We start from the raw sequence: 27211 nt of genomic DNA, 5'->3' as shown, positions 1-27211 counted from the left end.
TGGAAACAATATAAAGTGGGAAAGCACTAGAATCAAGGGGTATGAGGAAAAGCTTTCTTTTGGAAGGAAGATTTTAGCTGAAATTTTAAGGAAGCCAAAGGCAGAGATAAGAAGAGAAAGCATTCTAGGCATGAAGGAGAGTCAGAATGTGTCTGGAAATGGAATATCTCATTCAAGGAAGATCAAGAAGCCCAACTTGTATTGCAGAGTACTTTAGGGAGAGCAAGGAAATTAAAAAGAAGTAGAGTGACTCATCTAAGGTCATGAGCCTATTGTTAAAGGTAGGATTTGAACCCAGGCTTTCCTGACTTGAAGTCTAACCCTTTATCCACAACACCACACTCCTTTTAGCTATTCCATTCCAATTTCTCAATCTGAATTCTAGTGTCACATCTCCCTGCTTGATATTTTTCGTTGTATGCACCTCAATCACAACATATCTGCAGTAGGACAGGACATTTTTCCCAACTCTATAACCCCTCCTAATATCCACATTTCTGTTGATGGTATTTCCATCCTTCTATTTGCCCAGGTTCCAAACCTTGAAGTTATTTGACTCTTCCCTGTCTCTCACTCTCCCTTCTATCTTATAAAAACTACATAGGAGGTCCCATTCAATGTGATGGAAACCTTATGCATTATTTTGGAATGTAATGGATGTGTTAAACATCTTTCAACATCGTATGGATACAAAGAATTTTAAAACTGTGCATACACTTGGATGGGTCGATAACATTACCCAAGAGACCAAATAAAAGAAAAAAGGGCCCATTTCCACAAAAATATTTATTGCAGTTCCTTTTGTGGTAGCAAAGAATTGGAAATTGAATGATTGTCCATCAAGTGGGGAATGGCTGAACAAGTTGTGGTATATGATAGCTATGGAATACTCTTGCACTATAAAGAATAACAAGCAGGATGATTTCAGAAAAATCTGGGGAAAAAAAGACAAACATGAACTGATGAAAAGTGAAGTAAGCAGAACCAGAAGAACACTGTACCTCATGACAGAAAAATTTCTCGATGAACAACTGCGAATGACCTAATTATCCTCATCAATTCATTGATCCAAGGCAATCCCAGAGATTCATGATGAAAAATGCCAAGTGCCCTCCAAGAAAGAACTGGAATCTGAATGCAGACTAAAACATACTATATTTCATTTTCTTTCTTCTTTTTTTTTTCTTTGAGATCTCTTCAACATAATGACTAGTATGGAAAAATGTTTTATATTATTACACAGGTAAAATCTATAACAGATTGCTTACTATCTCAGGAAGAGGGTAGGGAAAGAAAGAGGAGAAGGAGGAAGGGTAATTTGGAACTCAAAACTTTAAAAAATGAATGTTAAAATTTTTTACACATAACGGGAAAAACTAAAATATTATTTTAAAAAATTTTAACATTGTATGGGTACCAATAGAACAGTAATGTCAAACTCAAGCAGAAACAAGGACAGTAAGCCATACACAAGGATTCTTGGGAGGAACATCCTGACTTAGAAAATATCAAATTATCATTATCTTGCTTTATAATATTTTTATTTGTTTTATTAAACATTTCCCAACTACATTTTAATCTGATTCAGGTTGTTATCTGGTGTTGCAGGCTGCAATGCAGTTAGGAAGCTTTGGGTCTGCAACCTCTGCAATAGAACATATGGATCCAGCCATCAGGTTATCTTCATTCTCACTACATGGCCTGCCCAATTTCTCTCCCAGCCAACCAATTATTTGATATCTTTTTCATACAGGAAACATGGTACAATGGATACAAGATTGAAGATAGAAGACTGAAGATAGAAGGCTGGAGTAAGTAAGACCTGTGGGTTCATGATCCACCACTGACATATAACAATATAATTATGGTCACCACTAAACCTCTCAGGATCTCTAGGCTACTTTCTAAAACTATGAGTTACAGATGAATTATTAATCTGTATTAGTGGAAAGGACTTCTCTTGTAGAAGTTTGCTACACAAATGAAATCACAGGTCCAGACATCTCTGCCCACCCTCTATTTTTTATACTGTTTTTCCTGTACAATTCTTCACTGGTAATCGGGGTCAGCCTACTTAGGCCCACTGTGTATTCTGTCAGTAAGCCTTTAGGTGATCAGCAACTTTAATTTTTAAAGATATTAATACTCCATTTATAGAACAAAGATTCTCAAAGATTTATAAAGGAATATTTGTAACCCTTTTAAGACACTTTAAAAAGTTTTTCTTTGGGAAAGTTTTAAATATGTTTTTTTTCACTCACCCTTAAAATCTCTTCATTTTGACTAGCTGGAGCTATCAAATGGGCAAACAACAAATTGTGTGAGTGTGTATGCACACACATGTACATACCCATGCAAAATATGTGTGTTGGAGCAAAAAGACAGTAGGGAGCAATGGTAAGCATAAGGACAACTAAGGACTAAGTGACTAAAATTACCAGGAAGATAAACATGAAGATCTATGATTCCCATTAATTTCTTTAAAATCTTCCAACAAAAAATAAAAGAGGAAAAAAGAAGATACAAGCCATTAGGAAACAAAAAAGCATATTGCTAGAGCTTCTTTAGTTAGCAGTCATGTGAGAAGACTGAAAAAATTTTCAATACAATCAAATCATTGGATCTAGTTGATGTACATACTGGATTGTTAATTTAATTTTTTTCCTATGCTTCAGAATTTTTTTAAAGTAAGAATCTTAGGATAATGGACAAGTTGGAGATGGACTGGTATTTCCAGTATTTCCAATATCTCCCTGTATAATTCTTCTGAGATATCCCGTTGTCAGTTATAATTCAATATTTCAAAAGCTGAATTTACTATATTCCTTTCATTCTAATACCGGGCCCCTCACATCTATAACTATAGCAACCTCTTAACCATTATTCCTTCCCCTTTCAACAATTACACATGATAACAAGAGATTATTTTTTCTAAGAATCCATCCTCATGACATCAGTCCTCTTTCACACACTTCTAAACCTTAAATCATTTTCTTGTGCCTAGAGAATAAAAGTCCCAACTCTAGCATAGTATTCAAAGCCTTCCATATTGTAAAACTTAATCTATCTTTCCAACTTTATTTCCTATTGCATACTGTCCCTCTACATACATTATGGACCAAACACATTATAACTATGCTTAAGACATATCTCCTACCTAGAATGTCCATCAAGCTATCTTTGAGCTGGAAAATAAATATAAAAATAATAATGGTGACTAACATGTATATAAGCTTACTATGTGCCAGGCACTGTGCTATGTGATTTACAATTACTATAGTAAAGCCAGGAATATAATCAAAAGACAATCTGGGATGTGGAGAGAAAGAAGAAAGCAAATTTCCCCAAAGAAATCCTGTCTATTTCCTAAAATAAAGCTCACAGGGCCTCACAGGGCAGATAAGAGAGGTTAGGACCTTTCCCTGTCTAATTAGACCATTCCGGCATTCCAGCTGAGGCCCACCAGCCCTACTTGAATGTGCCATTGCCATTTCTGTGTAAGAACTTCACTCTCCTGCTCACAATGCATCCTGGCCACACTTTTAATGAAATACGCTGTACAGAATGTACTGAGAAAGGGAAACAGACCTGAGAGGCAGCTGGTTGGTTTCCCCCCCCCCCCCTACATACCCAGAAGGATAAGCTCTGGAAGAGTCCTGAAAGGAAAAAAAGTGCTTTCCTAATCTAGAGTCAATGACTTTTATGTAAGCCTATTGTGAGAAGCCATTGAAGTCAGAATGTCAGCAACTACTCTAAACATTTCTTGGCTTGTCAACAGGCGGTTTTTTTTTAAACCTAACATCTAACAGTGGCACCTTTCTGTGTTGTCTTCATTCATCCAAACTGGTGGTAGATTCAGCTGTATCTATGTTGTTCTAAGGAAGAGCTGCCAAACAGGGTTCTCAATAACATGGCAGCCAACTAGTCAATAAGCATCCATTATGTATAACTATTCTGGGCACTGTCATGAAGCTGTAGATAAAAAGAAAAGAAAAAAAAACATAATCTCTGCCCTCAAGGAGCTTACATTCTAATGAAGGAGAATAAATGCAAGTAACTAGGGGCATACAACATATATACAGAATAAACAAAGGGGAATCTTAGTGGAGAATCACTGAGCAGATGGTGGTAATGGGGAGACCAAGGAAAGTCATGTGCAGAAAGGAGAATTTGAGTTCCATCTTGAGGAAAGCTAGAAAGGTCAAGAAGCAGAGGTGAGAGGGGATCACATTTCCGATATAGGGGGAAGCCAGGGAGAAAGCACAGTCTTAGAACTGAAAAAGCATTAAAGTTAGGGCTTTTTCAACACAGATAACAGTATTTGAGTAGTATTGAAACAATAATTTGAATGCTATTAATTAAGTATGGAATAGTCATGCAGGATAGAAGATAACAGGAACTAAAATCTTTGATGAAATGACCAAAGGGTGAAAGGGACAAGGAATTATTATCAGCATAATGTTCCCAAACAAATTACTTTTTGCTCCTTCCTTGGGGTATGTGAGGTGCACAGGGAGGACTAGCACCACCTTTTCAGAGCTGCTCACCCACTTTAGTGTCCACCTTTCGCCCAAATTTTCACCTGTGACTCCAAGAAATTATAGCATGCACAATGACCACACTCTGCTAAACTGTCTTGGCAAGCAGTCCAAACTAGTTTGAAGGTAGCCAACAGGCTTAAAACCTGTTAGTGATCTAGGGGAATGTCTACTCCAAGCATGTAAAGACTTCCCCAAATAGAATGGGTAGATGAAAACAACTCAATCCAACAGCGATGAAGGTGGCTGAAGCAGGCACTGTAGAGAACCTAGAGCTTGTTCAGATATCAAAGACACCAAGGTCTTTGATAAACATCTATAAAGCTTCTGAAACTATATTTTAGTGATTATAATAGGCTTAGGTAATATTCTTAAACTATCCTATCATTATTGAGCAATCAGTAGAAATAAGGGAGAATGTACTCATCCAAAGGGATGTAAAAGTGGGTACCAGAATCCAGTCATCTTTTTCTAAAGCTATTTTTTAATCTCACAATTGCCATAAGAGATCTCATTCTTAGAACTACGCAAATGAGGAATGTGTCAATCTACAACCTTGTGGACTGAAGGAAGGTAGAGGCAAGATAATAGAGTGGTATAAACCAAACTCCTCTCCACTAATCTCCTCTAAATAGATCTAGAAAATACTCTGAATCTTGATGGGGATATCTGGAAAGACACAGTGAGTCATTTGTCCATTCCATCTTGGCTTAAGGAGACAGACAGAGAAGTTTATAGATACTAGTGATAAGGTCTAGCTAGAAGAACATGTCCTGAGCACTCCAGGTTCCAGGGAGTGACTATGCACAGGGTAAGATAGTAATGGCAAACCTATGACACACACATATGTCAGCACTGACACATGTAGCCATTTTTGATGACACACAGCCGCATGCAGTTACATACAGAGACGTATGGGGCCGCTTGCCGAGGATAAAACATTTGCTATAGTGTAGTGTAGACACTCTGTGTACAATAGATGACAATTCTACCTATGTTAATTTACCTATTTTGGTTTATTAAATACAGTTATATATTATAATTATACATCTTCGTTATTTAAACTATAAATATCTCAAAATTATGGTTTTTTTTTCTCGAAGTGACACATCACCGGAGTTATGCTTTTTTTTTTGGCAAATTTTGACACACCAAGCTCAAAAGGTTGCCCATCACTAGGGTAAGAGAAGGTCTTAGATGCATACCAGGACCCTGCCAAACCCATACCATAGCATTGCTATGGGGGCAGGTATGAACTGATGGCTTTGTTGCCCACTACCCAGTTCCATATCATAGACCCAACCACAGGATTTGGGGGAGGGGAGCGGGAATACACCCAAGTAGGGAAACCCTGGGTAGTATTTTAAGAAAGGAAGAAATTAAGTTCAGAGGCAAGCAACAGCAGCAGTGTCTCCAGACCCCAGGCTTAGAGCAGGAACTCATTTGCATTATCTAGCCCACCCTACAGAGGAATATCAGGGCAGAAATCCCAGACCAAAGGGAAACATATAATTTTGCCAATCCAGACTAACAGAGTTTTATAGCCAACTGAATGATAAAGGTTGAAACCAATATTAGTTGACTAGATCCAAAACCAGGTCAAGAATTTGCAGAGCTCAAACCAGTGGAGCAATAATCAGAATTTACCCTGAATCAAATTCCACTCTGAGGGCACTGAAAGCTTGCAGATCCTCAGCCTGTCCCTGAGATCCTGGAATAAATACAACACTTAATACCCTAAGAAAGCAGCAAGAAGACCAACTCAAACCTTCCCTCTAGAAATGCCTTAGAGACTTTCCCAAACATCAAATCCATAGTTTGGAAGTAAGCTCCAAGAACGAGCAAACAAAAAGAAGTCTGTCATAAAAAGCTTTTATGGTGGCATGGAAGACACAAATCTAGAAGAAATTAAAAGAGAATTAACAGCTTAACACAAGAGATATGAAACTTTGCCCAACCAACAAACTCTGAAAATTTAGAATGGGAGAAGCCAGTGATTTTATGAGGCAACAAAAAATATTAGAATAAATACAAAAGACTGAAAAATAGAAGAAAATGTATGGTATTTCACAGAAAAAAATAATTGACTTGGAAAACAGATTGAAGAGAAAAAATTTAAGGATCGTTGAGCTATCTGAGGACCCCAAAAAGTGCCTACAAAACCTATTTCAAAAAATTGTGAAAGAAAACTGCTCAGGTCTGTTAGAAGCAGAGAACAAAGTGAAAATAGAAAGAATCCCCCAGTTACCTCCTGAGAGAAACTCCCAAATGAAAAGCTCCCTGAAACATTATAGCCAGAAGCCAGAATTTCTAGGTCAAAGAAAAATGATGCAGGCAAAAAGAAAGAAAGAATTCAAGTACCAAGGAGCCATAGTTAGGATCAAACATGAGTTAGCAGCCACCACTATAAAGGAGTCAAGAACTTAGAATACAATATTCCAGAAGGCAAAGGATATGGGCTTGCAGCCAAGAATAACTTATTGAGCAAAACTGAATGTAATGATACAGAGAAAAATGGATCTTAAATGAAACCAATGATGTCCAAGCATTCCTGATGAAAAGACTGAAGCTGCAAAGAAACTTTGAAGTTTAAACCAAGAGTTCAAAGAAGCACAAATAGGCAAATACAAATGAAGGATGAAAAAGGACGAAAGAAGGCTAAATTGCTTACATTTGAATACCAGGAAATGATGCATAAGTGCCCTTGGAACTGTATGATTTTCAGGGGTCAAAGAGGGAATGTAATTAGACAAGGCCTGGGAGTGGTTTTGTTAGGTCTTTAACAAAATCTTTAAATTAATCTTTAAAAAAAAGAATGGATGTAAAGGAAAAAATTTATACAATGGAAGGGAGAAAGGAGAAAGAAAAAGGACAGGGGAAATTATCTAACTTAATCAAGTAGACATCTATGCAAACAAGTGGGGAAACAGGATTTGGAGCAACTGATCCTTGAACCTCATTGTCATCTGATTTGGTAAAAAAAAGAAAAAATACAAACACACACACACACACACACAGAGTTAGGTACAGAAATGCATTTCACTCAAAACAGGAGAAAAGGGAGAAAAGAGAAGGGAAAATTTGAAGAAAGATAGATTAAAGGAGGAATTAGTCCTAAGAAAAATAAACTGTAAGAATGCACAAAAATATTTATAGCTCTTTGAGGTGGCAAAAAATGGGAATCTGAGAGGGTGCCCATGAATTGAGGAGCAGATAAACAAATTATGGTATGCAAATATAATAGAATACTATTGTGCTGATGACATATCAGCTTAATGACCAACCATGAATCCAGAAAATTAAAATGAAACAATGCTACCTACCTCATGATAAAAAGATAAAAAACTCAGAATGCAGAATGAGACAAAAAACATTTTTTTGACTTGGCCAAGGCAAAAATTTGTTTTGATTGATCATATGTATTTGTGATAAGTTTTGTTTTTCTTGTGTTCTCAATTGGAAAGAAGTGGAATAGGAAAGTGAACAGGTGGCTTTTGGATGATTAAAATAAATATTTTAATAAAAATAAATAAAATAAAATAAAATCTACTGCCTAGTAGTCTCACTCACCCATCATGCAATTTTCTGGACTACAGTGTCTTTCTTTGGCCACCATTTTGACACATAGCAAGTGCTTAATAAATATTTTCTCATTCATTCACACACACACACACACACACACACACACACACACACACACACACACACACACACAGAGTTCTATATTGGTCCTAATCAGATTGCCATCTTTTCTACTCATTATTATCTAATAATATTCAGGCTTTAAGCTTCAGAAGTTGTTTTAGAATTCCAGGTTAGGTTCCTTTCTAAAAGAATTGAGATGTTTAGTATCTTGTTTTTCAGAACTCAGCATTTAAAGATATAGGTATCAAATTCAAAAAATTCAAAAATTTTTAACACATTTTTTACTCTATTAATCCTTATAAAGTCAACAAATCTTTTAAACCAAAAATATTTGCTATTGAATGTTTAATCTATATTGGAAAATTAAATACTTTTAAATAATGGGGAAAAGAAAAATTAATAGGGAAATGACCTCAAAATCAACAACAACAAAAATCTACAAAGCACCTAGCAAATTGAAAGCTACAAAAGGAAAACAGATAGGTTAACAGGACCTAGAATGTAATAAAAATATCAAGTAGAAATTTTAGTGTCACTATAGTTGCCTAAGAAAAGTTATCCAAAAATTTTACATTCAGAAATTCCATTTACTCTCATGAGTTTATCATTCAAGTGAGGCAAAAAGATTTCGATATACATACTCAGGACATGGGAAACTGCTAGACATATCAATTGCCCATCATCAAATAGATATTAACTATTATGAGAATGAAATTATTCAAAGATGTGGTAGCAAGACCAAAGAATCTCAAAATTTGGAATACTACTATGCCATAAGAAATGACAAGCATGAAGTTTTTGGAAAAATCTGGAAAGACTTAATATGAACTAATGCAAAGTGAAGTGAGCAGAACTAGAAGAACATTGTACATAGTAATAATATTGTTTTGGTGAACAACTGTGAATGATCTAGTTATTCTCAGCAATGAAGTGAGGGAGGGTGGGTGGGAAGGAGTCAAAACATTTTAAAATGAATGTTAAAAATTGTTTTTACATGTAATTGAGTAAAAAAATTATTATTAAAAAAGAAAAAAGTTTCTTAATTAATAGCAACATAATATCTGGGAGAAGTTTGGTGTCTTTTGGAAGGAATTTATGACCCAACAGTCAATATTTCCAAGACATCTAACAAATTAATTTCCCATCATTTCATTTAAAAATCTATATATTTATTAAAGTATCTACATAGAATGTTCTGTGATTTGGAAGTGTTAAAGGTAAATTTTGACATTCCCACCCCTGTAAAAATTAAAATTAATATACAATAACTTTAAATATTATATTTTTATAAGATGTGTAATTGGAAATCTTGTACCTTTAAAACTACAATACCCAGGAGACCTCTGACTTTCTGTCATTATGGGCTGACATAGACAGGAGATAAATTCGGTGGATTTCTGTGACTAACTCTCTTCTCTTGGAATGAGGACAGCTGTGAACGCAGGACTTTTGAACAGGTAGATTAGCTTGGCACATGGTTTTATTTTGTTACCTTTTTATTTCCTTTACTTCTAGTGATTATAAATAAATCTTATAAAATTATAATATTTGATATTACTGTAAATTCATTTTAATTTTTACACTATCAAATGGATTGAAGATATGACCACTTTTAGTATACATCAATATTAAATTATAATAAAATTGGAATTAGATCCTATCAATTATAAGTGAGGACTTCATACTGTTTTTTTTTTTTATCAATTACATTTCTATCTTTAAATTGGAAAATAGCTCAAAAAAGTTAGGTGATTTGCTCAAGATCACATAGGCCATGAAAGTCAGAGACAAGATTTTAAATCAAATCCTTTGACTCCAAAGCCAATAATTTTTCTGTATTCCATTCAAGTCTTTGAGAAGTTATGCTTTTCTTCTAATTTTTATGGCCCATCAGAACAAATCACTATTGTTGTTCTTTCAATCATTTCAGTTGTGTCTAACTTTTCATGACTNATAAATTAAATTTAAAATTATAATATATTAATTTTAATTTTTACACCCCCCCCAGGATAGAGGCTTATGAATTCATAGACAACTTCAAATGACATAAAATTGAATTAAAGAAAACTGGGATCTAGTCACAGATGTCCTAGTAATGTTTAACTAGATTTCTGAAAAAATACTATGTCTAATTTATATTATTGATATTTTCTCTGTTGCTTTCTTAATTCTAGACAACAAAACTCTAAATTAAGGTCTGATTTGCCAAAATGTTTTTGTATTTTGCCAATTAAGATATAAACACTCAGAATAAAAATTTAACAATAGGCCCTCATGAATCCAGTATAAACTAGCTCTAGGAATCAATCATAATCAACATTTATCATATACCTCTCTGTTTCAGGCACCCTTGCATCTGGTATTAATGACAACGAACAACACTATCATCATAAAATGTTAGAGTTAGAAAGTATCCTCAAATCCATAATTTCTGACTCCCAATGCCCGTTCTTCACATTCATTCAGAACACAACTACCAAGTACTCAAAGATGTGCCTTTTAAGGAACTTAAACACAGATTTTGGACACAATCATAGATTTTATTCTGGAAAAGCAGAAGGTAAAAGACAAAACATCTCACTTTGAAATGTATTCTTTGTTGGGTCTATATGTCTGTGTGTGGGTGTGAGTATCTGGTAATTAGCCCTTTAGGCACTGCTCTGTACCCTTTGGACACTTCAACATTAATAGATTATGAAGCTCAATATTAAAATTGGAGCTTGCAGTAGAGAATTTTAAAACTCACCAGACTGTACAATCATGTAAATCATATATGGCTTGTGTCTTGCAGCAAGTTCATAAAGCATCATAGACTGAAAAAGGATAAATGAGTAAGGGTGACTGCAACTGCCTCTCTTAATATCTTGGAACTATTAAGAAGTCTAACCACCCTGAAATAAAACTCAAAGGGAAGTCTTAATAGCTGGCTTTAAGACTGTACTTCTCTATATTACTTTTATTACTAGTTCTCTATAGGAAAAGGAAAAAGATGCATAAGTGGCTCTAAAACATAGGATTTGTTGGATGCAGAAAAACCCATTATATTTGGCTTCCTGTGTCACTGTGTGTTTTGGACCAGATATAGTCTTAATCTAGTTTTCCACAAGTATTTCAAAGCAGATGTCGTAGGACCTGACTCAGACCTACAAAGAGAAATGATCACCTTCCAAGGAGGAAATAATACCGCCATCACCTTAGTTCTGGTCCATATCATCTTTTAACTGCACTATAGAAATAATGCCTCCTACTTGCATCCAGTGTCCCAATCTTCAGTCCATCCTCTACACAGTTTCTAAACTGATATTCTAAAGCATTTCTTACCATGTTATACCCCACCTAAAGAAGTTTTAGTCTCTCTCTTGCTCCTCAAACAGGGATTCTTGGCTTTTTATGTGTCATGGACTCCTTTGGCAGTTTGGTAAAGCTTATAGATCCTACTCAGAATGTTTTAAAATGCATAAAATAGGGGGAAGCAAGGTGGCTCAGTGGAATGAGAGTCAGGCCCAGAGATGGAAGGTCCTGGGTTCAAATCTGACCTCAAACACTCCTTAGCTGTGTGACCCTGGGCAAGTCACTTAACCCCCATTGCCTAGCCCTTAGCACTCTTCTGCCTTGGAACCAATATATAGTATTGAGTCCAAGATGGAAGGTAAGGGCTTAAAAAATGCATAAAATAAAATGTAGAGCTTACCAAAAACAACAACAACAACAATATATCTACTCATGAGACAGGAGAAAAAAAACAGAGAAAAATTGGAGATGAAGACAAGAGAAAATAAAAGATTTATAACTAAGATTTTCCAAGATAAGGATCATCAAGCAGTGGTAAGCCACATGTGTGGTTCTTTAAGCACACTTCTGCTTATTGTATCAACCAAAATCAGTGACAAGAGTCTGTATCTGTGTTGCTATCTCATTAGCAAGTAAACACATATCATAAACTATACTATGCACAATGAATCTCTAACAAGCAATTACATCCTTTCTCATACCCCATAATAGGTTCATAGGCTTGAGGGCTAGAAGGGATTCTTGAAGCCATTAGGTTCTATCTTCTCATTTTGCAAATGAGGAAATTGAGGTCCACAGAGGAGTAAATTGCCTAAGGTCACACAACTACCTCAGAGCCAGGATTCAAATCCAGAGCTCTTTCTACCCTGCTCAAAGTGTAGAGCCTGGCTCACAAGGACCTTCTTTCTCCTTAATCAGTGCCCCTTTTTGTATTCAGCAATGGCTCAATATCTCCAGGGTATGCTGCCACATTTTTCTACTTCTCTTTTCCTACCTATCTCTTCTTCCTCTTGCAGCATATCTCATCTCCTCTCCCTCAACGTTTCCTTGCCTTCCCAAATGACAATTAAGTAATCTAATAAAGTCATGATACTCATGAGCAGAAGCTGTAAAAAATATTGGTCTTCCTCACTCACCCCCACTTCCAAAGTTATATTTTCACAAGGACTTTCTGGAAATAATAAATAAGTTTTGTCTATTATATTTCGATATTTTAAGAATATGTGATTTTCTTTAGGGCAAGTCCTCCCTCTTCCGATGTTGACTCTGACTCCAGGAACTCTACCCACTAATAGCTGGTTTTTGTGAGTTGCTACAGTTGAAAAATGAATGCATCACCCTTCCCTCAAGATCATCAACTGCTCACTCCAAAGGTATCTCAAACTCAGCATCTCCTAATCAGAACTCATTACCTTGGACCAAAAACCGTGTGAGGGAAATGATTCTTCCATCTACCATCCTTTTAAATTTGGGTTTCAAATGTAGACATAATCTTCATCTTTTCCTTCTCCCTCACATCCTGTCAAGTGCCAAATCTGGCAGAAATGACTTCCACACAATAGCCTGTATTCAGTCCTTCCTCTTCACTCATATGACCACCACACAATTTCAGGTCTTCATCACCTTTTGCCTGTACTATCAAACATTCTAATTCAGCTTCCACCCTCTCTGCATCCAGGTACTCCTTTTGCAATACAGCTTCCACACAGCTTCCAAATCAACTTTCCTAATGCATGGGACTGACCATGTTGTCCACCACCTCAAGAAGTTTTAGTAGTTTACTCCTGCCCCCTCTGACATGGATTTTTAACATTTTCATGTGCTGTGACCCTTTTGACAATCTGGTGAAGCTTCTATACCCTTTCTCATGAAAATGCATAAAATAAAATGCATTGCTTACAAAAGAAAAAATTATATTAAAATTAATATGTATTTTTCCTGTCCAAGTACATAGATTCCTCTGAAATATCTCTATGGGTCCTCTGGGTTCCAGATCAAGAACCACTACCTTGGAGGCAGCTGGGTGGCTCAGAGGATTGAGAGTCAGGCCCGGAGACAGAAGGTTCTGGGTTCAAACCTAGTCTTAGACACTTCTTAGCCATGTGACCCTGGGCAAGTCACTAGCCATTACCACTCTTTTGCCTTAGAACCAATACACAGTATTGATTCTAAGACAGAAGGTAATGGTTTTTATTTTTTTAAAAAAAGAACCACTGCCTTGGATGAAATATATATATATATTCCTGTTGGGTGCTTAAATTCCTTAATGATTTGGGTCCAGCCTACCTAGAGACATTCTGCAACACATGCTATATTCTAGCCAAATTGGTTTATTAGCAAATTCCTTCTTATTTTTCTGCCCTTTCACATTGGTTGTCCCCTATATTGGAAAGCTCTCCCTCCTCCCATCTTCCTCATAGAATTTCTGACTCCTTTCACAGCTCAGGTCAAGTGCTACATTCTTATCCCTTAGTTTTACTAATGCCTCTCTCCACTCCCCATTCTGAAATTTACTTTTTATTTACTGTGGACAAAGAACTATCTTTTGCCTCTTTTTTATATCTCCAGTATTTAGCATGGGTGTCTGGTACATGATGGGCATTTAATAAGTGTTGATTGATTTATTGATTGCACCTGATTTTGTATTTAATTTTCTGTGTACATTTTGTCTTTTTCCCTACCCCACAATAGAATATAAGTTGCTTGAGGGTAGGGTCTCAAGTGCTTAAGGTGCTCCAAAGGATCACTATATACCACAACTGGGTTATACACAGTCAATCAACAAATATTTGGTAAGCCCCTATTAGGTCTAGCCTCTTCCTTTTGCATATATAAAGAACTAGAGGTCCAAAGAGGTTAATTAACTATGTGTTCATGCATCTACATAAACACACACACACACACACCCCCCAAACATTCTCCATCTTCATTCCCATCATGGCTATCCATGCTTCTAATTAATACCCCAAATGGGAGAGTCTAATTTAAAGGGAAATTAGGGGTCTTTTCTTGTCTAGAAATGAGATGTTATAAAAACAAAGGTCATCAACAGAATGGATTTTTAAAAAGTAAATGCAGCTGCCTCAATAAAAAAACACCAACTTATTGAGGAAAATTAGGACACTGAGGATGTCATGATGTATTACGAATTTATTTTTCAACTAATACCTGGGAATATTTTGATATGTTACAAACACCACACAGGCTTCTTCCACGAACTAATTTTTGCTGAAGAAAAAAATGTGGTGACTTGTTAAACTAGGCTAAGTCATTACATCATGTACTGGGGTTTTGGAATATATTATCTCTGTGCCTTTTGTGACATTTTAGTTTTCAGTTTGTATCACCCCTTCTGAAACTCAAAATTTTCCTTTAAATATATTTCAATTTATCCTAGATCTCTGAATACAATCTATTTCAATTCTTTATGACTGCTTTTCCTAACATCAGTCACAGCACCATGAAAAGGATGGCCTTTAAGCCATAAGCACACAAAAGAGCTTAAATTCAAAGTATAGGTAGTGCTTTATATGGAACTTAAAATGCCTACTGCTTATACATTTAGGTCATCTGAACTAGAGGGTTTGACATGATCTGGTAAAAGCGACTGTCCTATTGATATCACAAGTGCTTAGTAGTTTAACTGTATCATTAAAAGTTTCATATTTTATACCTTTGGGGGTGGGGGAAGGGATACTATTTCCTCTAGTTTCAGTGGCTGTAAACAAACATAAAATATAAATGTCAAAGGCATGACTATAAGAGAAAGGACTTTATTTCTCGGGATTCTTGAATCCAGAGTATTTCTTCTTTGGAGAAAGGCAAGGACTACATTTCCTGTGAAGTTTTGTACCCCAGACACACGTTTGGGGGAGGCAGAAGCTCTTTAATAAAGGCAAAATGCAGTGGAGGGCAAGGAAAGATTTATTTAGCCATGATAAGAAAAGAATATTCAATGAAGATATGCATTAAGGACATCCCAAGCTGATTCAGCTGAATATAGTTCTCCTGTCCCAGTTGCCCATTGAGGTCCAGCAGCCAAGCATCTGAACACACCTGGAGAGCCTGGTGGCTCTTTTGTAACCAGGCAGGGATGATGAGAGCCTGACCTTTGGTCCCTAAGGATGTTTTTTAAATCTATTAAAGAAAAACTAGCCTAACTTACATTATAGATCAGGGGTTGGCAACCTTTTTGGCCGTGAGAGCCATAAACGCCACATTTTTTAAAATGTAATTTCGTGAGAGCCGTACAGTGCTCACAGTGCACTCCTGTAACAGCGCCTGAAAAAAATTGACTTTATGGCTCCTGCCGAAAGAGCCATATCTGGCCCTCAAAAGAACCAGATATGGCTCGAGAGCCACACGTTGCCGACCTCTGCTGTAGATGGTGAAGCAGCCACCAGCCACAGTTTTGTTACCACGGTTTCAGTTCCTCAAACAAACTCAGATTCCAGGGGAGGGAAGGAGGCAGAAAAGAAGCTGTGGCACATGGTTCAAGGACACTTGGAGAAGGAAGGGCAGGGGGGACAGACACACCAGTGTACTGACACAAGGTACAGATAGAAGACACACATGGGAATGGAGGCAAAGTGGGTGGACTAGGGCCAAAGTCTCCTCTCTCTGCATTAGAGATCCATAGCACTGTCTGCAGGGGCAATCTTTCTGTTTCAATTATTCTGCTTTCCCTCAGAGAATTCTTTATTTTAGGGTTTTTGCAGGGGAGGGGAGGCTGTAGAGCACCAAGCCTATGGCAGAAGCAGGGAGAGAGAGCACACATACAACCTTTCTTTTATATCCTGGTTTCAGCAATCCGTGGTAGGTTCTGGAAAGTATGCCCTACAGAGAAGGTCCATTTATACATATATGGATATAGATATATAAAATATGTGCCTAGGTTGATATATTTAGATATAGATATGTAGGATGTATGTACATGTATAGGTATATGTATGTTTACGTGTATGCAGCAAAGTGACACAGTGGATAGAATGAATGCCTAAAGTCAGCAAGACTCCTCTTCCTGAGTTCAAATCCAGCCTCAGACACATACTAGCTGTGTGACCCTGGGCAAGTCACTTAACCTCATCGGTAAAATGAGCTGTAGAAGGAAATAGCAAACCACTTCAGTATCTTTGCCAAGAAAATCCCCCAAAGGGGGGGGGTGTCAAAAAAAAAGTCAGACATGACTGAAAAATAATTAAATAACAAATATATAGATGTAGATATATATATATATATATACACATGTGCACACACATATATACATATATGTATATATAGGTATACATAGATATACATACATATATATACTATGTTTCTACTGGTACAACAGCCTATGATTGAAATTTTTTAATCAGATATGTAAATGGCATGCCTGATTGAAAAAGCTATATTTCCTAGACTACTTAGACACAAAGCACAAGCATGTACCAAAAGAAAATAAATACTCTATTTCCCATAATACTATATACCCAGGACACAATTATTAAATAGGAAGAAACATAAGCCTTTGAAAGGGAGTAGAGAATCATGAAGGAAAACCAGGATAATGATGGTGGAGTCTGAAACATCTGAGATCCATGGAGCAAGGAAAGAAAGCATCTAGAGTAGCTTCAGATTTACTAAAGGCATGAACAAATCTGCAGAAACTGTGTATGCTGCAATGCATAACCCCTTGTCTCTTGTTGACTTTGCCCAAACCTTCCCTGTGAAGAACTCTCAATCCATGGAGGTGATGGAAGCCCCAGCTACCAGAAAGGGGAGTGGATATGAGAAAGAAACTATTTACTGGAAATGTGGCCAGTAATTGTTTTCTGTTGCTTTACTATATATTTCTGTCCTAAATATCTATCTTATAATTTCAAAACTTTTCCTAACCTAGGCCTGCTTGGTATGGTTAGCCATTAAATACATAAAATGCAATTAACTTCAGATGTTCTCAGAATTATCTTAGTGGAATCAAAAAGCCATGGGAGCAATCCATTGAGAATTCCTATGCAATTAATCTGGACCTGTGTGAGCCCAGAGTTATTTTATAAGGTTGGACTACTTTTTTTGTTGTTTGTTTCATTTAAACCCTTACCTTCCATCTTGGAATTTGATTCCAAGGCAGATGAGTGGTAAGAGCTAGGCAATGGGGGTTAAATGACTTGCCCAGGGTCACACTGCCAGGAAGTGTCTGAGGTCAAATTTGAACCCAGGACCTCACATCTCTGGGTCTGATTCTCAATCCACTGAGCCACCTAGCTGCCCCCTAAGGTGGACTACTTTTAAAAGATACTCAATATATTGATTTTATCTTAATATTTAGCCCCAAAGCCAAAGGAGTAGTATAACATATAACATGATTAGCTAGAACAATTGCTAGAATGAAAGAATAAGAATCCTTTGGAGGGGGGCAGAATTCAACATTCAAATTCCCTGAATTTTATTCAACATTTTTTTTAATGAAGAGAAAATGGAGATACAGGAATGGTAGTCATTTTCCATTTCAGATGAGGAAATGTAACATTTATAATATAACCCATCTGATCATCAGGCTTTAATGTGAAATCTCTATTTCCTAACAAATTGTTTTTCCCAACATGATTTCCCTATGCTACATCTAATAAAGTCCTCCCTAAACAAGAGATTTCCTCAATATATCTTTATATTTATTTCTTCAAACACACAAATAATAAAGCCACAATGGCTTTATTAGGCATGGAAGTGCTTGAATAGCCATTATGCTCCTTCCCAGTTCAACCATCTTTCATCTGATCCACTTCCTTTACATATGTAAATTATGATGTCTGATCCATAGAGTCTAACACAACCACCACAACTAAATCATCCTTGGGGGACAACAGACAGGCTTGTTTATCCGATTTCAGCTGGAAAAGGATTGTGGGGGGGGGGGGAGGGTTTCAGAAATCAGAATTTTTCTTGATTAGATTTCCTACTCCCTCATAAATGTTTATACTCTCAAATGCATTGTAGCCTACTTTTAAATGTTTGTTTCTGGAGCCAAGGAATGGTGTGTGTTTCTCATATTAAATTGCTTCAAGTAATATATGCCAAGTTTTACAGGGAGCATTTGGTCAAATTCTAATAATCCCTCTTGGGAGCTAACACCAACTTCCAGCGGCAGGTCCAACACTGCCGATTAGAACAACATACATGCTGGAGCAGCTTCTAGAAAGCATAATTTTCTTCCCTCTCCCATCGCTCCCGACCTCACTACCCCCTCCCATACACATACTGTATACACACACTCAATTCTGAGGAATGTTGATTCAGACATCTTGGATGATATATGTCATTTACAACCCAGGTCTTTCGGTTAAGGTGATAAAGTAATCTCAAAAGAGAAATAAATTGTCTCCTCCCCCAGTGTGTAAACACACACACACACACACACACACACACACACACACACACACACACACACACAGTGTTTCTACATGGAGACTGAGCTCCAATGCATCAGTCACCACTTAAGCACATGAATCTCTTAATAATGAATAAAAACAGCCACTATGCACAGTTCTCATTATGGCAAGCATTTGCAAAAGAAATTCATGCCATGGTATTTTTAAATGAAAAACATGATTTTCTATACAGAGAGGAAATTCCATTTTATTTAATTATTTGTTCTTGATTAAAATTAATGCTTTCCTTTTAATAGATACCACAAACTGGGGAAGCATACAATAAGAATCTGTTGGGTTTTTTTTTAAGCAAAAGAAAAACTGAAATTTTCACACAATACCCTACCAAAATATATGTTGGCACCAATGAGGAAAGCAGGAGATAATACCATATAATGTTTCACTCATCTGCCTGCATTAGGCTCAAGAGATGAACATCAAGGATATGTATTTGTCACATTTGTCAACACAGGATGAAGGTAATCACCAACAGTTTTTTTCCTTCTTCAATTGATAACAAACATATATTTTAATATATGTTTTCTGATTAGCACCAAAGCCCCCAGTGATTCTTCTTAACCATCACTTTCCTCTACAAAAAAGAATAATATATCTTTTTCTCATTTTATTAAAATATGAAAACTATGACTACACTAGAGATCTTCTAAAATGTTCCCAAACATCTTGAATCAGAAGCAAAGGTGACCCCTCCAACCACCAAATATGAGAATTTCTTTAAAAGGATAGTATTTACGTATGGCTTTGTAATTCATCTAATACTCACTAAAGGCAGCCACTGCCAGTGCCAATGTAACAATGATGGAGAACCAGGATACCCATAATGCCTTTTTTCTGTAATTCTGAGCTTCATGAGGTTTTAGTCTTGTGCTGCTTTCTAGTAAACCTGACAAGAAAAATGAAGAAAAAAATTAATAAACAGGGAACTCCTTTATTTCTCTCTTAAGAAACCTAGATCCAGATTCAGCAATGCCTAATCAATTCTTGAATGTAAATTTGGCATCTTGGTAGTTATATTACTTCCTTCAGGCAATGAGGTCATTAAGACCTATCTTAAAGACTGATTATGAAAATGCTACCTTTTGTATATGAACTGAAGTTCTATTTTTGAAAAGCTATAACTTCCCAGTTTTTTCCCCCAGAAAGTAGTAGTTAATTTGACTTCATCTCTCTACCCAATAGACTGGGTAAGAGTTATCTAGTACTAGTCACACTGCAAGGCAATAAACTAATTGACAAAATTCTTGTTTTTCCATAACCTAAACAGTCAAAAAGCCAAAACATTTGAGATAGTTTTCCCTTTTCTTCACATAACTGAATACCTATTAGTTATTCAAGAAATCCAATAAAAATTTGAAAAGCCAAAAGCAAGTAGTTGATATTAGGAATTTTTTCTGGAAAGCTTTTAAGCTCCTACAAATCAATAAACTTATAGAATATAGAAAAAGACAAGAGCTAATGTAAGAAAAATTCCCCCTAATTTCCTACCTTCTACATTCATGATACCATACATTTTGAACATCTTATATCATTGATAAGACTAAAGTATTGCTAGTGCCTAAACCCTGAATCAAAGACTTATGTTTCCTAGTGCTTCAGTGGTCATTGCATTTTATGATACACTAATCCTCTGAAAACTTATGACCCATATAGTGTCTCTGTTATCCAAAAGCTCAATTCCCAGCCATTCTAGGTAAAACAGGGATTGACCAAATCCATAAAGTAGTCATTGAATGCATTCTACTGCCTTAAAAACCAGTTAGAATTCAGAAACGATCCCAGATGCCCAGTTGATGTCCAGTTTAGAGGCAGAAAGCCCTTGGCATATGTACCTTCTAACGAATAGACTCAGAAATGAAATAATTGTTTTACAAATTACATAAATCACATAATGTTTAAATGAATCTGTATTAATTAACTCTTGATCACCAATATTTTCATTTGACCCAAGGAAGTAAATAGGGAACACACTGTATTACAACTCCTTCACTTCTTTCCCTATCTCTGCCACATGATAGGCATTGACCAAATGTTTGTTCTTGGACTAATTGACTCCTAAGTTATAGGTTATTAAACAGAGTAAGGAGGAAGAATGTCAGAAAAAAATCAGGTCACATCTCTGGGAGTTTAACTTTCTAAAACTAGTCCCCTTTTCATGTCTGTCAGTACACCAGAGTAAAGCAGCCATAAGGGTATTTGGAAGTCGTAAATATAAACACTGCCACCATTTTCCCTAGAATGCTTCTAATAAACCCACTTTAATATGAGAAATCTTCTCTTTCATCAAATTTTGCCCCTGGTAAATGTAATCTTAATTTAAAATACAGCACCTCTCTTTATCTAATCTTTACTAAATTGGAGAAATATGCCTCTTCTTACATGAATTTTCCTCTTTCATTCATGCAAAAAAACTAGCTATGTCAGGCTGAAATTTTAATTAATTCAGATTTTCATTGTTCTTCTTCCTCTCGCTCCTACTATCCCTTACCCTCCCTAGAGGATTTATCTAGGCTACTCTAGAAGACAAAATAAAAACATCTTTTATCCTTGCCACTTGATTTTCACCACTGTATAAAGCTGCATTGAATATTGACTTGTATAAGTGATTCATAGGGTGGACACTTTTAGCAATGACAGTACTTCAGAGGTTTGTTTGCTGAATGGGAGGCTAAGGTTTCCTTTTAGAAGCAGATTTAAAATTCAGAGAGCAACTAGGGTTTTCTATTTAGCCCCATAACATTTATCCACATTAGGATGCATTTACCCATTGCCAACAACATGCTGGGCATCAGATACAACATAAGCTTCTTCTCCCACACCAATAAGCCAACATTTGCCTGGAGGAATTTCTAGGAATGAGAAGATATCTTTCAGACCACAATGGAGCTTCAATTGGCCTCTACAATTAATCAGTTTCTTCTCCTGAACCAACCTCTTATCCCCTCCCCAGTGAGTGTAACTGTTGTGGAAACAATCCTGGAACTGATCAGCCTTCTTTATTTCTTCCGATCTCTTCCCATCTCCACCTTCAAAAAATGTTTTGATTCCATCCTAAGAACACAACTGAGCAGAAAACTTGCTAACCCAGCAGTTAGGCTCAGAGATTAACTAAGAGTTGCAAAGAAAAGCATGAGAGAAAAGTCCCCAACTTAAAAATACCTGGCTAACAAAAGACCCATCCATACCAATCCCGAACCCACTAGCCAACAAAGATTTTCAGCCATACTCCGAATGATTTTGCTTCTCTTGGCTGCAAACTTCATACGTTACCAGTTGGGAATTCATTTGGAAATGGGTTATCATTCAAACACTAGTATAAGTGAGCCCAATCCAACTGCTCTCTTCTTAATATTTAGCTGAGAGCTCAAAGGAATTTAAGGGAGCTTCAATTATAGGCAAGGGCTAGTGGGGAACATTTTGGCAGATAGAGCAGGAGTAGTTAGATGCACAAAGAAACCATTTCAGAGTTTTGCCTAATAAAGCTCTGCTCTAAGAAAAGGGGAAATAGCTAACATACGAATGTAAGACTTTATTTGTAAAATGCTTTAAATATATTATCTCACTTGATCTCTATAAGAATCCTGTGAGATAAGTGGTATTTTTATCTTCATTTTCATCTGAGGAAACTGATGCTGAAAAAGTTTAAGTGATTTTTCTCAGGGACCCCTTGGCTAGTCTGGGGCAGGATTTGATTTCAGGTCTTCCTTATTCCATGTTTTTCCACAAAGCCACCTACCTTCCTCTGGGAGACTTCCTCCTTCTACAAGGCAACACAGGCCTGCATCTCTTCCCCTCCTAAATTGGTACTTTTGTACAACTATAATGTAAGCTCCCCTGAATCAATAATTTTGGGGTTAGTCTAAGAATCACAACATCATTCATTTCTAAACAACTTCCTTAGAGTCAGCCCATTCTATAGTTGGGGCTCTGAATAAAAGGAATAGAATAGCAGCATGAATCAGAGCCAGAGGAAGGAGATTATACTATCATAGGGATGAGATAGAAATGCAAAGGTCATTTAGCCTAACACCTTCATTTTCAAGATAAGGAAACCGAGGCTCAGGGAGTTTAAGTGACTTTTACCTAATGTCAAACAGGGAAAAAGTGGTTAAGGCAATACTAGAACCTAGATCCTATAACTGTGGAGCTAGTTGTCTTTCCAGAGAGAGTGTTCAGCAGCAACAAATCCAAATTATCCCGATTCCCCACAATACTAGCAGGTGTGTAAGCCACTGTGTAGAGAGCGGTTTAAATTAGGGACGTGGTCGACAGTCAGGATTGCCACTGATTCCCTCTTCTAAGTAACCGAATGTTAGAAAAACATAAATATGACATACAGAGGTCTCCTTCATATCAATGATAATAATGATAATAATTTGCAAGCTCTTACAATCTCACATTTATATACTGCTTTAGAGTATAAAAATTACTTCCCAAATAGCTATACTATAAAGTAAATGGTGCAAGTTTTACCCTCACTTCAAAATGAGGAGTCTGAGACCCAATGGAGGTAAAAGGTTTGTCCAAAGTCACATAGACAATAAATGGCATCAAGAAGACCTGAATCCTGCTCTGCTGGTTCCAGCTCCAATATTCTTTCCACTAAACCATGTTGTTTTGTTTTAAGAAATACAGACAGAAATACTGCAATAAACTTTCCAAGGTAACAATATGCTTTGTTTTATAAAAACGAGTTCTTCAACTTTAGCTCTTTGTTATCCAGGATTGGCATATAAATGATGTTTGGCTTTTTGCTCTTCCCCACCCCACCTCCAACCCCCCAAAAGAATCTCATCTGTTTTGTATTTACTTTACCTTTCAGGTTAAAAAAGATGTGAACATTTGAAGTAAGGGGGCCAGCTATCCTGAAGGATGCGCAAGATTATGTGGAAGAGAAGCAGGAACATAAAAACCGAGCTATTGTATGTGGCATGTACTGAATTCACACATTGACATATTTCATGAACAGGCAGAAAATTCATTCATACTCCTATAGAGGAGGGGGGAAGATGAAAATCAGTTTACCAGCAAAAATAACCCAGCAATGAATTCCCAGAAGTGGGAGATTTTTCTCACCTCTCTCCTACAAGTTAGAAAATGTAACTTGTCATAGTACTTTATTAATATGATTATTTTGAGGGGTGGGGAGAAATAGGCCATCTTTTAAATATAACCTGCAATGCTACAAAAATAAGCTCAAAGCAGGTGACTGGCTGTCTTCAGCTCAAAATAAGATCTCCGATTTTCATTCGAAAAAAAATACTTCAAAATTCTGATATGAACAAAGCAAGAAAGAACCTTTCCACCTACAAAATCTCCCGTAATATTCCTTTACATAATGTTTTGCTAAGTATATGGGAAACAAGAGAAGGGGAGAAACACCAGGCATTTGCAAAAGTCGGTACATTTGGAGCAGTTCCAATTGTCTGTAAGCATCTCTGCTCATTCTCTGGGAGTTGCTGTTTCCATTTCATTCTATTTGAATTATACAGTTTTAAATTTCAGAAGAAAAAAATGGGGGTCATGCATCAGGACATTAAATACAAAAAAGGTGCACAGTTGGGAGAAGCTAAAAATAAAGTATAAATCAGACAAAACTGAAAAATTCAAATTGATCTCAGCCAATAATAGAATGCTTCTGATAAAGGTTTCTGAGTCAGGAAAAGCTAAATGAGTTAATTTTCTCCAGATGACTGTTAAATAATGCCTTAGTAAATGAGTTGACCCAGTGGCTCTGACAAGACAACTAAAAATCCAAAATTGTAAAGTCCATTTCTTCAGGAACCAGTGGCTGCCTGGGAAAGAAAGGAAGTAAGTATATAGCTATGAAGCAGCTGGGTTTTGCAAACAGGCTGAACCTGAAAATATGAAAGGAGGTGCAAGAATTGGGGGGGGGGAGGAAAGAAAGGGGAAGAAGATAGCATCAAATCTTTGCTGTTCCATTGAAGTCAACTGAAAGAAGAATTTGATAAGTCAAGAGTTCAGGTTTTGTTTCTGAGAGCTATTACAGGGATATGATAACACAACAGATGGGGAGGAGGGAAAGAAATAACTGATCAATAATAACCACAGGGACATTATATTGCCTCCGTATATAAGCTCCTGGATTTTGGATTCATTCAAAGCTCTTGGATTCACGGCAATTAGGCGCTATCTTTGTGCTCTGAAATTGTGTTGCCTCTCTTTACCAAAAGGCGGGTCATGTTTGCTTCCCAAACAGATCCGCTATGACCTGGGACATAGGGTACGTGACTATGCAATAGAAACTGGGCAGATCAGTAGTACAAAGAAAGAATTCTTTCTCACTATCTTGTCCTTCCTCTCTTTAGTACTCCCACACTTGTCCTCAGGTGTTGGAACCCAGACCTCTAGGCTCTGCAGCGGACACAGCCCCCAGGATCGAAGAATTAACCTGGAGAAGCTAAATCTGCATTTGGAAATATTCTAAAGGGAAACTAGCAGTGATTGAACAGAGAAACCAAGACCCCAGGCAGATGGTGAATACCTTACGGGTAGACAAGGCCACCGGCGAGGGACCGGGATGTTGGCGTGCCTCTGGAAGGAGAGTTGTGCCCAGGCTACCAAGGAAAAAAAGGGAAAAGCCTCTACCAGCTGGAGGGTTTCAACCCTAGGTATTTCCAAGCAGTGATGCATGCATAAGCTCTAGGGTCCCAAGGAAGTCTCAGCCTCAGGAGACCGAAACACCTCCCTCAAACTTTTCCCGGTGGAGTAAGATTGGGATGGTTCCTAGGCGTGGTGCTGAGGGGTAATTGATAGAAAACCGAAAAGCCGGCCACATTGGGAAAGGAGGGGGGCGGGCGAGAGGAAGGGCGGAGGGTACCCAAGGAAGGAAGAAGAGACCTCCCTTCCCCCAGTCCCCAAGCACACCAGTCTTTTTCGGAATTCTCAAAAGCAGTAGCCGGGAAGAAAGCCGGCTTTAGGAACGATAGGCTGGGATGTAGTCCAGTTCATTTCCATCCCTCACATAAAAACGACTTCGCTTCAGCGAAAGGAATCAGAAACCAGAGCTTTCTGCCCAAAAGGACGGAGGAGGGCAGAGGCCCCCAGAATAGTGACCCCAAAGATAGGGAAGAAGGGATGCTGCTAGATGAAATGAGTGAAGATCGCCCAGTCCAAGGAGCCCTGACCCGCTCCTACCGTGCCTAGCCCATGAAGAAGTTGCAGGACTGAAGGAAAGGACCTGAGGTTATCACTCACTCACCTCTATCCTCCAACCCGTCACTAAATTGACCGCTTTCGCTGATCCGGAGATGCCGCTCATCCTGCGGTGGCTCTCGGCCTGGGAAAGGCTGGGAGCCGGTGGCTAAAGACGAGGTGCCCCCAGGAGGCTGCAGGGCACTGGGCTCCGGGGGGCTGCCGTGCTCGCTCTCTGTGGCCGGCTCCATGTCAAGGGACGGAGACAGACAAGGCTGCAGAGGCAGGAGACCGTGGCCAGAGAATAAGAAGTGCTAGGCAAAGCGGGCGCTTGGGGGAGGGGAGGGGAAAAGGGAGGGAAGATTGGAAGGAGACGGCTGGCTGGAGGTGCGTTCTGGTGGTCAGGGGAGGAGGGCACGGTGGGGAAAGGGGAGGAGGAGACTCGTTTGGAACTGGCTGGCAAGCAAGCAGCTTTGGCTCCACTGCTGCAACCCTGAAGGGGGCGGCCCTCGGCTCCCCGCCCCGCCCTCAGGGCAGGTGCAGAAACTGAGAAAACCCGCCTCTACCTCTCCAACCCCGGGCGCGCTAGGGAGCCCTGCAGAGAAAAGGAGACGGATAGAGAAATCCGAGGAAGGAGAAATGCGGAGCATTAGGGGTGCCAGGTCCGGAGCATTAGGGGTGCCAGGTCCGGAGCATGGGAACAAGAAACTGGGTGAGGGAACAGGATATAAGGGGCGAACCAGACTCAGAAACCAGTCTTTGGGGTCCCGACTGACTTTATTTCTTTGGTGAAGATGGAAGAAATAGCAACGCAAAGAAAGGTGCCACTGGCATTTTCTTTTCCCAGGGTCCCTTATGCCCACGACTCTGTGTCCCGTACTTTGCTGTCCCTGCTCTGATGTGATGTAAAAGTTGCGGCGGCCTGGGATGGAAGTAAGTAAGAGGAAGAAGGGAGAAAAGGGTAGTAATTCGACTTCTGTTTTCTTTTATAACTCAAGGTAGAAGGAGAGATTATTTTCTCTGGCAGAAACCTCGAGCAATATTTCGGTGACTTTACAGGTTGCTCGTGTGCACCCTGCCTTGGACCCTGCCAGATGCGGCCACCTATCACGCGAATTGCCAACTCGCTCTGCTTTCCCAAGGCCCAATTTCTTA

General features: G+C 37.9%; 1 protein-coding gene across 1 annotated transcript in view; it reads right to left on the bottom strand.

The window, feature by feature from the left end:
* Positions 1-26307, bottom strand: part of TMEM163 (transmembrane protein 163) — a 295232-nt gene extending 268925 nt beyond the window's left edge. The window contains exons 1-2 of the mRNA XM_044666616.1: positions 26124-26307; positions 19668-19787 (exon numbers count right to left, since the gene is read on the bottom strand). Coding sequence (XP_044522551.1) covers positions 19668-19787; positions 26124-26307 — 304 coding nt within the window. The remainder of the gene's footprint in view (positions 1-19667; positions 19788-26123) is intronic.
* Positions 26308-27211: the final 904 nt, after the last annotated feature.

Source organism: Gracilinanus agilis, chromosome 3, assembly GCF_016433145.1.
Source record: "Gracilinanus agilis isolate LMUSP501 chromosome 3, AgileGrace, whole genome shotgun sequence".
Classification (NCBI taxonomy): Eukaryota; Metazoa; Chordata; class Mammalia; order Didelphimorphia; family Didelphidae; genus Gracilinanus; species Gracilinanus agilis.
Note: the sequence above shows the minus strand (reverse complement) of the source record. Positions and strands in the feature narration are given on the sequence as shown.